The 16,110-nt window shown below is 32.8% G+C and overlaps 1 protein-coding gene across 1 annotated transcript in view; it reads right to left on the reverse strand.

The window, feature by feature from the left end:
* Nucleotides 1-10,519: 10,519 nt before the first annotated feature.
* Nucleotides 10,520-16,110, reverse strand: part of LOC149538620 (axoneme-associated protein MST101(2) protein) — a 98,227-nt gene continuing 92,636 nt past the window's right edge. Inside the window, exons 4-6 of the mRNA XM_089799934.1 lie at nt 11,764-11,834; nt 11,555-11,644; nt 10,520-11,354 (exon numbers count right to left, since the gene is read on the reverse strand). Of these exons, the coding sequence (XP_089656060.1) occupies nt 11,124-11,354; nt 11,555-11,644; nt 11,764-11,834 (392 nt within the window). The 3' untranslated portion in view covers nt 10,520-11,123. The remainder of the gene's footprint in view (nt 11,355-11,554; nt 11,645-11,763; nt 11,835-16,110) is intronic.

Here is a 16,110-nt window from a genome sequence, read left to right on the forward strand (position 1 = left end):
AACACATACATGCATTTAAATTATATAAGTACATATAAAGAAAGAGCACAATAAAGGAAAAACTTACATGTGTGTATTTTGTAGTCATCCTACTCTACCATCTACATCCTCTCTCTTTTGTAATGCATCTATGATTGCCTTGTGGTCTTCCATTGAAATTGTCCATAATACCTTATTGGTGGGTCTCCCTTTGTATCTTTCTAATTTTATATTTGTTTCCACAACCAAATGAGAATAGTGTAAAAAAGTCTTTTCTAATTGGTAGTCTTCAAATGTTGGTAAACCATTTCTTCTTGCTAGGTATGTACATAGCTAGGTGCTAGCTACGACGACAGACCCAATTGGATACTCAAAACCATCATCGTCTACTTGATGACATGTCAATTTTCTCTTAGGTTCCAAACATCTAGCTAGCCAATACTAATTATGTTCATCGTTATCATTAGGTGCAATAACATCATAAACATGTCCTACAAGATAAGATAAAGTACATAAATAAATAATATATCAATGACATCTACTTGAATTATATTAATGAAATGTACATAAATAAATAATATAAATTGAAGCATGATCACAACAAAATTTAATTCAATTGTGTATACCAAGTTGTATGAGGTCTAAAATATGACCATAGTCTTTTGATGCAAATGTAACATTTGGGCCTTCATTTACTATATCATCTTCAATATTTGTGTTAGTGGGTTCTAATGATTTACATTGCCAACCTTCAACCCATTATGTATTCTCTCATTCTTCCCATTGACCTGCAAGACAAAAATGACCAAAAAAAAGAAAGCTCCCTAGTCCATATAGTCCAAGTGTTAGAATCTGAACTCCTAAATGAATGACATTTAGTTGACCCGCTGATTGTATCACAGTCATATCTTGAAAGGATATTTTCTTTTAAAGTAGGCAAAAGAAATATATGAATGTAGAGTTCTAACTTGATCTTGTGTATAAATATTTGTTACACCATTCCATAATGTCATGTGCATTTTTATTTTGGCTTTTTCCTCAAATTTTAATTGCTCTCTACAAAGGGCTCTCTTCATGCATCCACCAGCACCATCATGTTCTCCTTTACCATGTCTAGCCTCAAAAAAACTCCACAAATGTTGGATATTAGTTTGTCTGTGTCCTACTCAACCAATAGAACATTCTAGCATTCTTGAATTGTCTTTTACAATTATCTGGCCATATTAGATGTTGTGTCATTTGAATTTGTCTCTCTCTTAAATTATCATAAAAGACCTTGAAGCAATATTGGACAAACTCAAATGAAAGAAGTTTATTATGTATTTTTAGGTGCATGCCTATAAACTATATGAACAAAAATTGCTAGTTGCACTAAATTGTAATATTGTGCGTGTACCTCATCCTAGGGTGCAAGTGTGTAGTTCTCTACAAATTCAACAACTAAAAGTATAGTTGATGTAGGAGCATCTTGGGTTTTCTCGGTAGCTTCTTTGGAATTCATGGGAGGAGGCTCCGTAGTTGCTTTGAAGTGGTGCTCGATCACTATTGGACTTAGTTTATGCATGGAAACTCGGCATACTCTAGGAGCTTGACATGGTCTATGGAGTTTTATATGGTTTATGGAGCTCGGTGTAGTCTTGGAGCTTGACGTGCTCTTGGAGCTCAGTAATACTTGGGGATTTACTAGTGCTCAGTTTGGATTTGCCGATGCTCGGTAGTGTATTGGTGCCGACTAGAGTTCTTGGTGCATTTAATGCATTTAGCATGTGATCGTGGCATGGATCAATCTAAAAGTTTGTGTGGACCTATTTGTGGTCTTTGTTATCTCTCCTATGTGCATTTAATCTTGGTTGTAAACTTGGGGCTTGTCCTACATATTTTTCGTGTGGTTATTGTGTGTCAACTATAGATTAACATGAGGGTTAACGTTTTGTATTTAATGTTTGTTGTAAGCTAACTTATAATTAAATATACATTTAATGCATGGGGTTTATTTAATTTTGTAATTGATAGGTTGTTGTGTGTCTTAGTTGGGTATAAGTAAGGGGTCTTGTGGAGTCTTAGGTCATTCATTGATGGAGCGATTCATTCATTCAGAAGAAGTGGATTCTAAGTTCATCGTGGAGTAGCTGAAGGGTGATTTTTCTTGTGCCTGTAGACAGAGCGTCGAATGTGAGGCAATTTAAAATAGGATTGTGGTAGAGTTGCAAGTTTGTGAGAAGGGCTAGTGGTTGCGGTTTAGAAACAAGGAGGTTGTTGGGTGGCTTGCGAGCACAAGTTCAGATCTTAGAGGTTTCTACCAAAGTGTTGTGTTACAGATATGGGTTGGCTAGGATTAGCATGGAGTTGGATCTTAAGGGATCTTGCAGAGCTGTTATTGTAATAATTGTTGTATTTGGCCCTAATCCAGAAGGCCTTAGAGCCAAGCATATTGCATGTAAGCAATTATTTTATAAAAAAAGAGTTGTGATTTGGGATCAGATTGTGTATCTTGTGTTGTGTTTCAATTGTGTGGTTATTTGTTAGGAGCTAGGACATCTCCTTTGGGGATTAACCTACCTTGCACTACATCAATAGTACCAATTGGAAACTTATTTTTACATATGAAAAATTATTCATCAAGCCATCTAGCATATTGAGAGTATTTAACATATTTTGGTATGATCGCACTCTTAAAATCATCCATAAATGCATGACAACTAACTTTATCTATAACTAGATCACACCTTCTTCCAATCTTCCCATCCTTCAATGGATATTCAATAGTTTTGAATATTTTTACATCAATTAATTGTTGTTCAAAAATAGTCAAAGAATTTTCATATAAACTTTCATCTAACAAAGCAAGATTGCCACACATATCACATGTACCCGTAAGACAAGCATTGAAAAGAAAATATTGGTCATTAGGTGACTTACAAAACAAACCTAATATGAAATTGTTTATAATTTGAGGTGGTATTTTTATACCACATTCTTGCAACATTTCTTTACTATGCATGGTACTACGTATAGATTGAAATACATCATAATGGTAATGAAATTGAACATGAGTTTTACAACATGTGACTCTTTCCTTGTTAATCCTTACATACCATGGTTTTACACTTTTCAAAAGATCTTGGACTAATGGTATTAGTTAACACCTTATCATCTAAAAAAAGTTGAACAATTTAGTTTGAGTCATGTCAAAAAGGTGTTTAGGATGTGGATCATGTATTTTTGAGCCAACTCTCAATTTAAGAACATCCCTTGAATTAGGTGCTACTCTTGTATTATCATGCAAAAAAATTCAACCAAACTTCTGACTTCAGTGGTAAGTTTCATATCAGATTTCGAGAGTCTATCACTAGAAGTCCACAAACTATTTGTTGGATGACATTCAAAGTTGACCCTTCTCTTTATATCTCTTTTTAAAGTTTTATGACTCACATTAAGATTAACAATAGCAGATTTCCACAATCCATTTGTAAAATAGTGTTTTTTGGATTTGATTGTGTGCATTTTTTCATCATCAACATTTTGGATCACACTACATGATCCATCATCAAGATGAGAAAGTGCAGGATAGTAAAGATATGCCCTGATGATGGATCATGTAGTGTGATCTGAAACATTGATGATAAAAAAATGCACACAATCAAATCCAGAAAATACTATTTCACATTAAGATATCCACTTATGTTACCAATCAATCCTTTTTCAAAAGATCACACTACATGATCCATCATCAAGATGAGAAAGTGCAGGATAGTAAAGATATGCCCTGATGATGGATCATGTAGTGTGATCTGAAACATTGATGATAAAAAAACACACACAATCGATTCTAGAAAATACTATTTCACATTAAGATATCCACTTATGTTACTAATCAATCTTTTTTCAAAGGTTGATTTGTTAACTAAAGTTGTTTTTATTGCTCGTCATGTTGCATTCTTATCTTTAGAGCAACTTATTTTTTTCATAACATTAAAGGCACTAGCAATAGTGGATACAACTTGTTTTAAAGACTCGTTTTTATTCTTAAGTTTTGTGTGCATTCCTAACATTTTCATTTACTTTTATGTTTTAGACATTTTCATTAGTTGCAACATCAACTGACATTGAAACCCAAATTTCTTATTATAAAAAAAGTGTCTATATAATCTATTAGCATGTGTTCTAATCTATCTCCACAAGACCAATCCATGGAGATTGTCTAGCACATCATTAGAAAAATGAAAATTATGTTCATGCACTTCAGTATAATTCAAACATGTTTTTTTAGTACTTGGTGTTTCCATGTCTACATTCATGTAATTGTTGTTTTCAATTGGCATTTCATTTTCAATGTTATTTGGAATTTGAATCTCATTTTCATTTTCTCTCAATATTTCTTTTACAGATTGCATTTCCATTGGAGTTTGTTGTGCATGATTATTTGACAATCTATTCTCATGAAGAAAACCTAAATCATTTAAATCATAACCTGCTTCTACAAAATCACTAATTTCATCATGAGAATAAACTTGAGGGTTTGAAGACACACCTATAGTGAATGTTTGATTAGAATGTACGCCTAAATCTCATTGTATTGGGTTCTCTTCTTCAGCCTCTTCATCCATCGTGGTATCCTCAATGTCCTTCTCTTCTGAAATAATATTTGAAATTGAAGACCCAACATTGCTCAACTCTCTAATTTTTTGTCTTCTCTCTCATTGATGTTGTGCTTCCTTCTCTTTGTTTGTTGCAATCTCCTTATCTATCAGAACTTTCATTTTCTTCTTTCTTCGTTGTTTTGATCCCATGTTTGCATGAACTTTGAATTCAAATCACTCAGAGCTTGCAAAATGTAGAAAATGACAAGAAACTAGAATAATATGACATAAATTCATTGTTGCAGCTTGGGACTATCAAACAATGATTGCAATGATTGTTTAGTGCTTTGTAAGTTAGCTTTTGGGACCCAATGGGTATCTAAGAATCAAGTGCCTAATTATTAAATTGGGCACCCGAGTTTTAATAATTGAATACATGATTTTTAAAATCAAGTACCCAATAATTTAAATTATTGGGTGCTCGATTCTAATGCCATGGGCAAGAATTTCCCTTTGGCATCGGATTTTGCCTTGGGGAAAGGCATGGTACAAGCTTGGTGGGACCAAGCGTGTCCTTTATCTATCAAATTTTGACTAAGCCAATTATTTGACAATTTCAGGCATTGCCATCATTTTTATAGGATCTTCCTCATCGAATATTTTGACAAAATGAAAACCCATTGTAGATCTTACTATTCTAATTACAAAATTGTAAATTTTACAGTGTTTTGAGTTTTTTTTTTTTTTCTATTTTTGCACTATTTTTTAATCAAAAGTGTCACTTAAACATAAAATAGTGAGATTCACTAGAAGTTCAATAACTTTTTTAATTTTTCATATTTCTTAAATTAATTTACATGTCATCAATATGCACACAATTCTTCTAAAGTTTTTTAAAAAATTGAAAAAGTTGAATTTTGATTAAATTATGGTGTCCGTACATGAGAGATTTTAGAAATTAGCTTAATCGTCAATTAAAAAATAATAAATTAATTAAAAACTAATTTAAAAATTAGAAAATTTATTCTCATCAATCTTTGGTGTGTCAGGTAACCTCTTTTAAAAGGATTCACAAAAGTTCATTTAGTTGTGCCAAATTATGCTGTATGCACACGAGTGTGGTATGGTCCTAAAATAGGTATTTTGAAAAAGTGATTTTTAAAGATCCATACCAAAAAAAAATCTATCATATGGGTACACAAATAAATTACATATTCAAAAAGTAGATTCTGAGCACTACAATTTTTAATTCTGAAGTTGTTTTTACATTTAATCTCTGAATGTCTCAAATTTTGACATCAATTGATAAGAAATTTCAAAAACAGAAAAAATACTTCCACTTTTTGCTCAAAAGTGAGACCCAACTTCTAGCACTTGCCCATAGGAATCAATGACACAATCATTATGGACATGTGTAGAATGAAAGGAGAACCTACAATAATAAATGGTATCATGCCCTCTCTTCATTGCAACCAAAAAAAAAAAAAACTTATTATGATAAGGAATGGAACCATAAGGGTACAACCAAATCTGAATCAAGGATGGGGTTTAAATATCATCAAGCTAAACCACTATGAAGATCAATTATGCATGATTCAATGATTGGTCATCACATTTAATTGTAATGATTTAACACAATACTATTTGGCATCTTCTTGTGATTTTTTTTTTGAAAATGTCCAGGGACATGTTTTTCACTTAGGCATTTGATATTATAGTGTAGATAGGTGGATGGAGCTGTTAAAATATATAAAGCATGAATACAAACTTGTGTAATTAATTAGACTATGTAACAAGTATGTTTTCATATGGATTACCACTATCATATTATTGGAAAAATCTATATAAAGATGGAATATCATTGTAAAGATAAATGTTGAGTGACATTTTACTTGAGATCTCCTCAAGATAAAGTGTGCACAACCTTCTTCCACAAGCTGTATTGTATGTTGTCACCTTAGCTCTAATAAATATTCTATTTATGTATATATTAATTATCAAGACATCTTGGCCCTCAAAATTATCATGTTGTGTGCAATGCATCTTCTAGGTCATCATGTTACTATTATTAAATAGCATTGATTTCTAGTGGTATAGATTATTTTTTCATCATGATAATTGGCAATCAACCCACAAGAAACACAACAATAGTATGTGATGCAAAATCATTGCTTTCTAACAATGATGTATTAAAAAGGTAAGTGCTAATGAACTAGTAAATTAGAAGATGCATGTCAAGTCCACTTATGGTTGCCAACTAGGGACTCTGTGTATTATCAATATGCATAAATGATTGAACCCCCATCTCCTAGGATCGTTGATAATATGGCATTCCTCAATATCAAGGCAACAAAGTAAACATGGGGAATTTGTCTTGCACCCTTCCACCTAAAAGCACAATTAAAGCAATCTTAACAAGCAATGTACAAACTCATGTTATCATCCATAAATGAGGTATTTCTTAGTTGCCTTGTCAGTGTCTAAGCATATAGTACATGACCATCATTTTATATGTTTTATAAATAAAATGTAATGTTATTCATATTAACTCTTGAATGTATTTATTATTGGACTTCTTCTAGCCTTTGAAATGGTCCATGTTAAGGATTCTCTATTTGGTATTTTGCTATTATGAATTGATCATGATATAATATACGAGAAAAATAGATGACCTTCAAAGATTAAATTTGTATGCTCATGTGTTTGTCTCTCATATTGTTAGCAGATGATCCTATTTGTATAATATTAAAAAAAGTAGACAAACAAAATGTAGCAATGACCAATATTATGAAGATTACTTTCAATTAATAGAATAGACAATAAAAGAATAGAATAAAATTATACAATAACAAAGAACGTAGATTGCACCTAAGTTTCACCACTTCACATCATTGAAACGCATACCAACTTTCAAGCTTTGAGCTAAAAAAAGTCGAAATGATTATCATTTTCCAAATATTGTAGTAGCAACCATGTAAACAAGAATCTACACCCTGTGTTCTACATCATATTTAGCTTCTAGTGGCATTTTAGTTGTAATACAAGAAAAAAGAAAATAAATAAGACTATATAATAGTCAAGGTCGTAGATGGCACCTATGTTTCACTAGTTCATATCACTAAAATGCATACTGACTTCAAGATTCAAGCTTAAAAAATGTGGAAATGATTTGTCTCCTTTGTGCAAGTAGCTAATATCCCAAAAGATCTTTATTCAAACTTCAGTTACAAATACTTGAAAATGTCAAACTAAGATTATCGATGCTGAAATTCTTTCATAAAATAGGAATAAGAGGGCAGCTATGTGAACATCCAACTCACAGGGCACAAGGGTTTTGGTCCATATATCCCCAAGTTTGGAGAAAAGTTTGGGAAAAACTCCAAACTTAAAGCTTACTAATAACCTGTAGGTGTTAATTATCAATCATAATGTGCAAATAAGCTTTTATTTTAAGCTCCAACCTAATTCTGAAGTAGGAATAAGAGGGCAGCTATGTGAACATCCAACTCACAAGGCATAAGGGTTTTGCTCCGTATATCCTCAAGTATGGGGAAAACCCCAAACTTAAAGCCTATGAATAACCTGTAGGTGTCAATTCTCAATCATAGATGTGCAAATAAGCTTTTGTTTTAAGCTCCAACCCTAATTCTAATGTAGGGTTTCATTTCCTTTTATTAATGATAAAATAACTTTGTGGCTTTATTAAAAGGTGATTATAATATCACCTTAATGTCACTTTATCATTTTAATTTGGTTTCCTATTAACAAAAGTTATTTGTCTAGGAAAATGGGTCCATTGTTGTAGTTTATCCCATTGTAAAATAGTTATAATATTACTATATAATATCATTTTTTTTAGTTTCTTAACTTAGGAAATGTTAAATATTTCCTTATTAATCCATAAATGAATCTGGGCTCAAATTTGAATTTTGACTAAACCTTTTCAAGCTAGCTAGGATTACGCCTATCAACCCCAAATTGAGACCATGTGAATCACCTGTGTTGTATGTAACTCTAGAGCCATTGCCACTAAATTGGTTATTCCTCTTCAAAAATAGGAAGGGTGTTCAATGTCTCTGAAATATCACCAATGGTCTTTGGATGCCTCCTAGACAACTTCCAACCAAGGGATCCCACCTAAGTTTTATGAACATTTTGTCATCTACCGCAATCTACATGAAAGGCTCACATCTGGCTCTCTATGCTCAGTATGAATCCCCTTCACACTTTGTTGGCCCAAGGGAACTCCGATAATAGGCCAACCCTCAACAACAGTTCTTGTCACCTATGAAGGGGAAATTACACATTCCAAAATGATTATTCTTCTTTGGAAGAATCAACTATTTGGAAATTTGTAGTTTGTTATAGATAAATATATTTTGCAATTAAACTTTTTTGGCATAGATATGAGTGGGTTTGATATTGATCTTGGTAATCCTTGGTTAGGATTTCTTGAGAACAATGAACAATACTACGTAATACAAGTCCCCAATGTGGTATAAGAAATAAGAATTTGAATTACACGATATTACACATAATGAAGACAAAAAAGAGTGAATTTAAGAGTCTACAAAAAAATTGCACAATTGAATCAAATGACAAATATGATTCAAAGATGTAGAGAAAACAACATGAAACTGCAAGTCCCCATCTTGAGCCACAAAACTAGTGGTTAAAAATGGTGATGAATTAAAGGTGTTAAAGATAGCAATAGGCGTGAATACAAGCATTGACATCATTGTGAGAGATAAAAGTTATGGAGACATGATAATATAGGAATCAACAAGACAATCATTATGGAGCTATGTGAAATCAAAGAAGCAACTACAATGATAAATGGCATCATGTCCTCTATTCATTACAAAAAAAAAAAAAAAAAAAAAACATATTATGATAAGGAATGGACTTGTGTGCGTAACGAAATGGGAATCAAGGATGGGGTATAAATATCATCAAGGTAAACCACTACGAAGATGAATAATGTATGATTCAATAATTGGTCATCACATTTAATGATTGGAGCTATGTGAAATCAAAGAAGCAACTACAATGATAAACGGCATCATGTCCTCTATTCATTACAAAAAAAAAAAAAAAAAAACATATTATGATAAGGAATGGACTTGTATGTGTAACCAAATGGGAATCAAGGATGGGGTATAAATATCATCAAGGTAAACCACTACGAAGATGAATAATGTATGATTCAATGATTGGTCATCACATTTAATTTGTATGGATTTAACACAATACTATTTTGCATCTTCTCATGATTAAAAACAATTGATGTCAAAGAAGGACATGTTTTGTAGTCGTGTTATCATCCATAAATGAAGTATTTCTTACTTGCCTTGTAAATGTCTAAGAAAATAGTACATTCCCATTGTTTTATATATTTTATTAATGGAATGGAATGTTTAACGTAGTAACTCTTGAATGAATTTATTATTAGTCTTTTTAGTTTGAAATGATACATGTTAAGAATTCTCTATTTGGTATTTTGCAATTATGAATTGATCATGATATAATATATGGAAATACAAGATGACCTTCAAAGATTAAATTTGTATACTCATATGTTAATGTCTCATGTTGTTAGAGATTAAATTTGTATACTCATAGTTAACGTCTCATGTTGTTAGGGGATAATCCTATTTGTATGCTATTAAAAATTATAAACAAACAAAATGCAGTATTTCATTCAAAGATTAAATTTGTATGCTCATATGTTAACGTCTCATGTTGTTAGAGATTAAATTTGTATACTCATACGTTAACGTCTCATGTTGTTAGGGGATGATCCTATTTGTATGCTATTAAAAATTATAAACAAACAAAATGCAGCAAGATTTTGGATAAGTACAAGGGGGAAAATGTTATACAATAACGAAGAAGGTAGATTACATCTAACTTACACTATTTCACATCTTGAAAAGCATACTGACTTTCAAGCATCGAGCTATAAAAATAAAATAAAATATGATTATCATTTTCCAGATACTGTAGCAACAGCCATGTAACATCTACACCCTGTTCTCTACATCAGATTAAGCTTCTAGTGACATTTCAGGTGTAATTCTGGCAGTCGAGTGGCAACATGTGCATTTGACTACACAGTTTCTACTCTCAGTGTGATTTCATTTATCTTTAAAGAAATAATTAGAGTGCTACATGCTGTTCCAGCAGGTTAGATGTGATTTTGATTTAGTAAATGTATGAACAAGAAACGTACTATCCAAAACAAGATTGTTGTCTGCTATATATTTTCAATTCTACCTTTCACATTAAGACACTTGTGAAATTCAAAAAATTTCTCTAGCCAACGGATTTGCACTAAATTCGCCACGAGTCAAATATATGAGTTGAGGATAAAACTAGACAATCTAATATGAAAGTCTGATTGAATAGAAATCTGTGTTATGATTGGCCAAGGGTTAGAAACTACCGGATTGAATGAATGCGAAAGAAAGCTGCCTGACTGCAGAAACTAATAATAAGCTTGAAGAAAGGCTGCTAGGATGTTTCATAACAACGAAGCTAAGGTTTCGAGATAATGTCAAATGGTCATCGTTTCTTTTTTCCCTTGTGCTTCTTGGAATTCTTTTTCTTTATCCCTTTTCCAGACCTCATTCTGTATGGGCCTTCATCGCTCTTTTCAATATTGTTGTTCAGAGGCTTGACATGCAAAATTCCTTGATTAAAATATCCCTCAGATGCCATCAGCCCTCTATCCTCGGGCTTGCGTGGTCTATCATCTTTTTTTGAACGTTTTGCAGGCCGGCCAAGAAGAATTTCCTGTAACAAGCATAATCACGAGATCAAAAAACCTCAGAAAACAAGACATCGTTGTGAAAATTTATAAAGCTTGCAGAAATGCTTGAACAGTGGCATACATGATAAATTTCAATAATCAGGCAAGAGAAAAAATGTAGTAGGATTAAAAGGATTAGATTTTTAAACTTAAAAGTATCACGCAATCCTTTTTGAGATCCAACCTCATTCTTGATAGCCTTTTTCTCCATACGTTCTCGCTTCTTCTTAACACATCGTCCTTCCGAAATAGACATTTTGTAATTCTTTGCAGGCTGGGAGTAACAGATTAGGAGTTCGATGCATCATAAAACACACCAACAATTATTAAAAACAGAAACCGTTTTAACTAAAATATTACAACTGGATTCTAGAAGCCTAGTTGTCAAACTACCTTTCCACCCAATGCTAACACTTTCTGATTCTCCACTGCCTTTCGCATCTTCCAAGGCATTTGTGCCACACCTGGTATCAGAATCTTGTCAAATTCTTTCAGGAATTGAACACATAAAAACTGTGTTCCAATTTTCATTAAATTACCATATCAAATTATTAGTACTGGATTTGGGAATTCAATTGAGAATCAAGAGACAGTATGACGAGGCTCCTTTTCAAAGTCGGACTTCCGGGTGAGGGGATGGCACTGCTTGTAGACTTTTGGTTATTTCTACTTCTCCAAAAAAAAAAAAAAAAAAAAAACAAAGGGAGGCTTTTCGTGCGGATTTTAACACAAAGGCTGGGGTCCAATGGAGGGGGCTTCCTTAAAATAGAGCTCGTGCTACTAAGAGATTTTACAAAATATTTAAAGATAAAAGGTCTTATATGATTTTTTTAAATTTGTTTCACTTTTAAAATTTTAGCTTCTAAATTTAAGGAAGTTACGGGACCCATAGACCATGAATATCACTTCAAAAATTTATGATATCATTATTTTATTATTATTATTTAAATTTTAAAATAATTAATAGATTATTGACATGTGGTAAAAAAAATCTTAAGTTGGTGAGACTAAATCTAGTCTCACCTTACTTTCACCCCCTCAAAGTAAGAGGGCTCAAAAATTAGGGATTCTATTTTGTAGAAAAACATTCCAATTTAAACCTTTAGCCCTCCAAAAAATTACCATGGAACACCCATGAGACCCCTGCCTAAAATACAATGGTTGAACAAAGTTTTACTGAAGAAAGTTTTATGGAACAATTTGATATCAAATTGTCTGACTTTGGGTTGGTCGCTTGTATTGTACTGCCCCTTTGATTTCAATTTTAAATTGTAGTATAATTGTTCTTATGTTAATTTTAATGGTTGTCCTGTGTTGCTTTGATAAGCTTTATTTCACTTCTCAAAATTCTTTACTACTATAGTCAAAAATAAATTCCATTGTGAATGTTGCGGAAGATCTGTAATGGGTATGAATATAGATTTCAGTATTATATACCGGGATGTGATAGTGTTGTTTCTTTTGACGCCGAAGAGGAGATTCAACCGTTTGATTTTTGAGCCATGTGATTTCTATGCATTTGTGTATGGAGCGAGCTCTTGAGCATGCTTACATCACTTTATTTCATGCTAATTCCCAACGGGCCTGTCAAGTTGGAAACTTAATATTAAACAAAACTTCATGAAATGAAGCAAAAGATACACAAGGAAGAGCATCACCAACTAATCCCTTTCCAGTCTATGAGCCTTTTAAATCGATGTTTGGTTGAGAAAGACAAATATTTTGTATGGCTATTCCAATAATGAATTATTGTTCTTAAATAGCTATTATATTTCGATAGATGAGATGCATTGCATCTGATCTCTGGTAATTGACTCTTAGAATAATTAAATTGTTAATACCATTAATATTATGAAATTTCTTTAAATCACTGACATGGTAGAAATTAAATTTGTTAATTTATTTCAAAAAATTTACTTTTAAATCAGATTTATGATTAAAACAAAGATTTTAATTCAATAAAAAGTTCAATAATGTTGCAAATGTTACAAAGAGAGTTGATGGCAAATGAGAATTGAAGTTCTAAATATGATGTAATATATATATATATATATATGCATGTAACTTTAAATCGATGAAAGATGTTAGAATTTACATATGTAGTCTTTTTTATGAAACAAATAAACATAAGTTTTAAAAAAAAAACTTTCGAGACTGCCCTTAAGCGTCTGCTGAAGGAAATTAGAGACACTAGAGGCCCTTCTGTTGATAGGCTGGATTTCTTTGCGCATATCCGTGAGAGCAAGAAAATAGCTTGGATGGAAGGAGAGCAAGGTTGGACTGCTTGGATTGAAGACCATGATCACATTCTGGATTAATTCTCATCTTTTTCTTTTGTATTCTCGAAAAAACTGATTCATATTGTGTGAGTTAGCTATTTTTTGGATCTCAGTTGAACTAGATGGTTGAGCTTGGTGGTTGAGGCTTGCCTCCCCTGCTCTGATTTTGTACTCATTTCTTTTTGGATGTTCGATTATTTAATTTTAAAAAAATAAACATAAGTTAAATTTAAAACTATATAATTATATTCTATTATTTTATTTTTATTATTAATTTCTGAAATATTCTAAACAAGTACATGAAATTTTATTTATATTATTATTCATTATTTTAGTCACATATCTTCTAATATTATCTATTTCATCTTTTCAAAAAAGTAAAAAAAATTGGCTCACAATCTTCTAAATAAAGAGGTATTATTTATTAAATAAAAATAAATAGTAGCATGGAATAAGTTTGGGCCTATTAATGGGCCTTCAAGGGTTAATCCTTGATGAAAGAAAGAAATGTGTTGTTGGCAACCACCAGAGGAAGGATGGATAAAAATAAATTTTGATGGGGTTGCTCAAGGAAACTCGAGTATTTCAGGGTGTGGATGTATAGCAAGAGACCATGAAGGCAACTCAATAGCCTTTGTGGCCAAAAGACTAAGGGATGGAACCAATAACGTGGCAGAATGTGAAGCAGCCAAAGAGGCTCTAGCGTTAAGGAGTTAAATTGGGTATCAAACGAGTGCATCTGGAAGGAGACTCAAAGATTATTATTAATGGGATCAAGAAAGGAAAATTGGAGTCTTGGCATCTTGACAAGCACATTAGCCAGATAAAGTGCATGCTGAAGGAGTTCGAGGACTACAGGATATCCCATGTCTACAGGGAGGCAAATAAGGTGGCAGATAAGTTGGCAAATGTGGGAGCGAATGTTCATTTTGGGTACCAAAATGACATTTTTGAAGATTTTAGGCTTCTTAATTTAGATTAAGGATGTGTTTTAAGTGGCATTATGACCGCTCGCCTCCCCTTTGAAGGAGTAACTTCCAATTATTTATTTTAACACCTAGTATCAAGGACACTAATGAGGAAGTAATCCCCTATGCATGACAAAGGATCCATAATCATTAAATCATTTAAGTGTAGGCTTCCAAATCTTTCGAGGGAGAGTTTTTAAGAAGGGCGGGGCCTCTTTTTCTGCAGGAAAATTGGCAAAGTTTTTAGAGATGGAAGCCAACTTCTCTTTGGAATCAAACAATCAGACGCAGGTGTATGAAAGAAAGATCACAGTGAGGCACCTGAAGAATTTGTTTCTATTCGATGAGCAGGAATTTATGAGTGGCATCAGGGAGATTTTTAGCCCGGAATATTTGGACACCTACTGGCGAAGGAGGTCCAACCTAAATATAGTGTCCCTCTTTGTGGCCCTGGCACTTTTAGTTGGAGAGACAAAAGAGGAAGTATGTTGGGTCATTGCTATATGTCTGGACCCGCAATGGCTGCTAGGAGTAGAGAAGGTTATTGATAGCATCGTGCTACTTGTAGGGCTGGAAATGGATCAAGAACCATGGAGGCTGATTAGGGGTGAAGATTCTTCACTGCAACCTTTGGTTGTTTGGTCTTCTACAACGCCCCAAGGGGTACACCTGCCAAAAGCGGCCTAAGGATGGAGGAAGGTGGTTAATTTTTTGTAGGAAAAGATCTGGGTGTTGGATGATGAGAAGAAAGGTTTTATGAAGACAACACCAAGAAAAAGTGTAAGACCACCTGGAGAACTGCTGAGGTACCAGCTCAACAGGGAAGGAAGAGATGCTGCTGGGGAGTCCACGAGAGCAAGAATGTGGGTTGATGTGTCTTTGGCAGGGGAGGCGAGCACGAGTGGAACTGGCAAGAAGCGACAATCAGTGGAGGATGACCGTTTCATCCTGAATTTTACAAAGGAGGATGCTGCAACTTGGTTTAAGAATTGAGCAGCCTGTTTCTTTTTTGGATGAATGGTAGCTTCTCTGGAATATGTGATTATTTTATGTAATGGGATGGGATATGCTTGTAGGTGTTCATGTCTTTTTTAGTATGTATTAACTTTATGTTAAGGAGGAGGGTAGTTAGGAGGACTTAAAACTATGGCACACTATTGTAAAGCTTCATCTTTTTATAATTAATACAAAAAAAATGTTACCTATCAAAAAAAAACATGAAATAAGTTTGTACTACTAATCTTACTATTATAATCAAAATTAAATAGTTAAAATATTTCATAATCTACATCACATTTATATTACTATTCACAATTATTATTCAGTAAAACATTTTCAGTTAAAAAATATTATTCAATAAAATGATAGATTACTTAATTTTTATATTTAACATGATAATATACAATAGAAAATTTAGTTAAATTATTTTAGCTCTTAACATTTCGTTGGTTCATTTATTGACAACTAACAAAACATATGAATGCAATATTACA

The sequence above is a fragment of the Cupressus sempervirens genome, chromosome 9 (genome assembly GCF_028749045.1).
Source record: "Cupressus sempervirens isolate cs-2001-9-10 chromosome 9, ASM2874904v1, whole genome shotgun sequence".
In the NCBI taxonomy this organism is placed as follows: domain Eukaryota; kingdom Viridiplantae; phylum Streptophyta; class Pinopsida; order Cupressales; family Cupressaceae; genus Cupressus; species Cupressus sempervirens.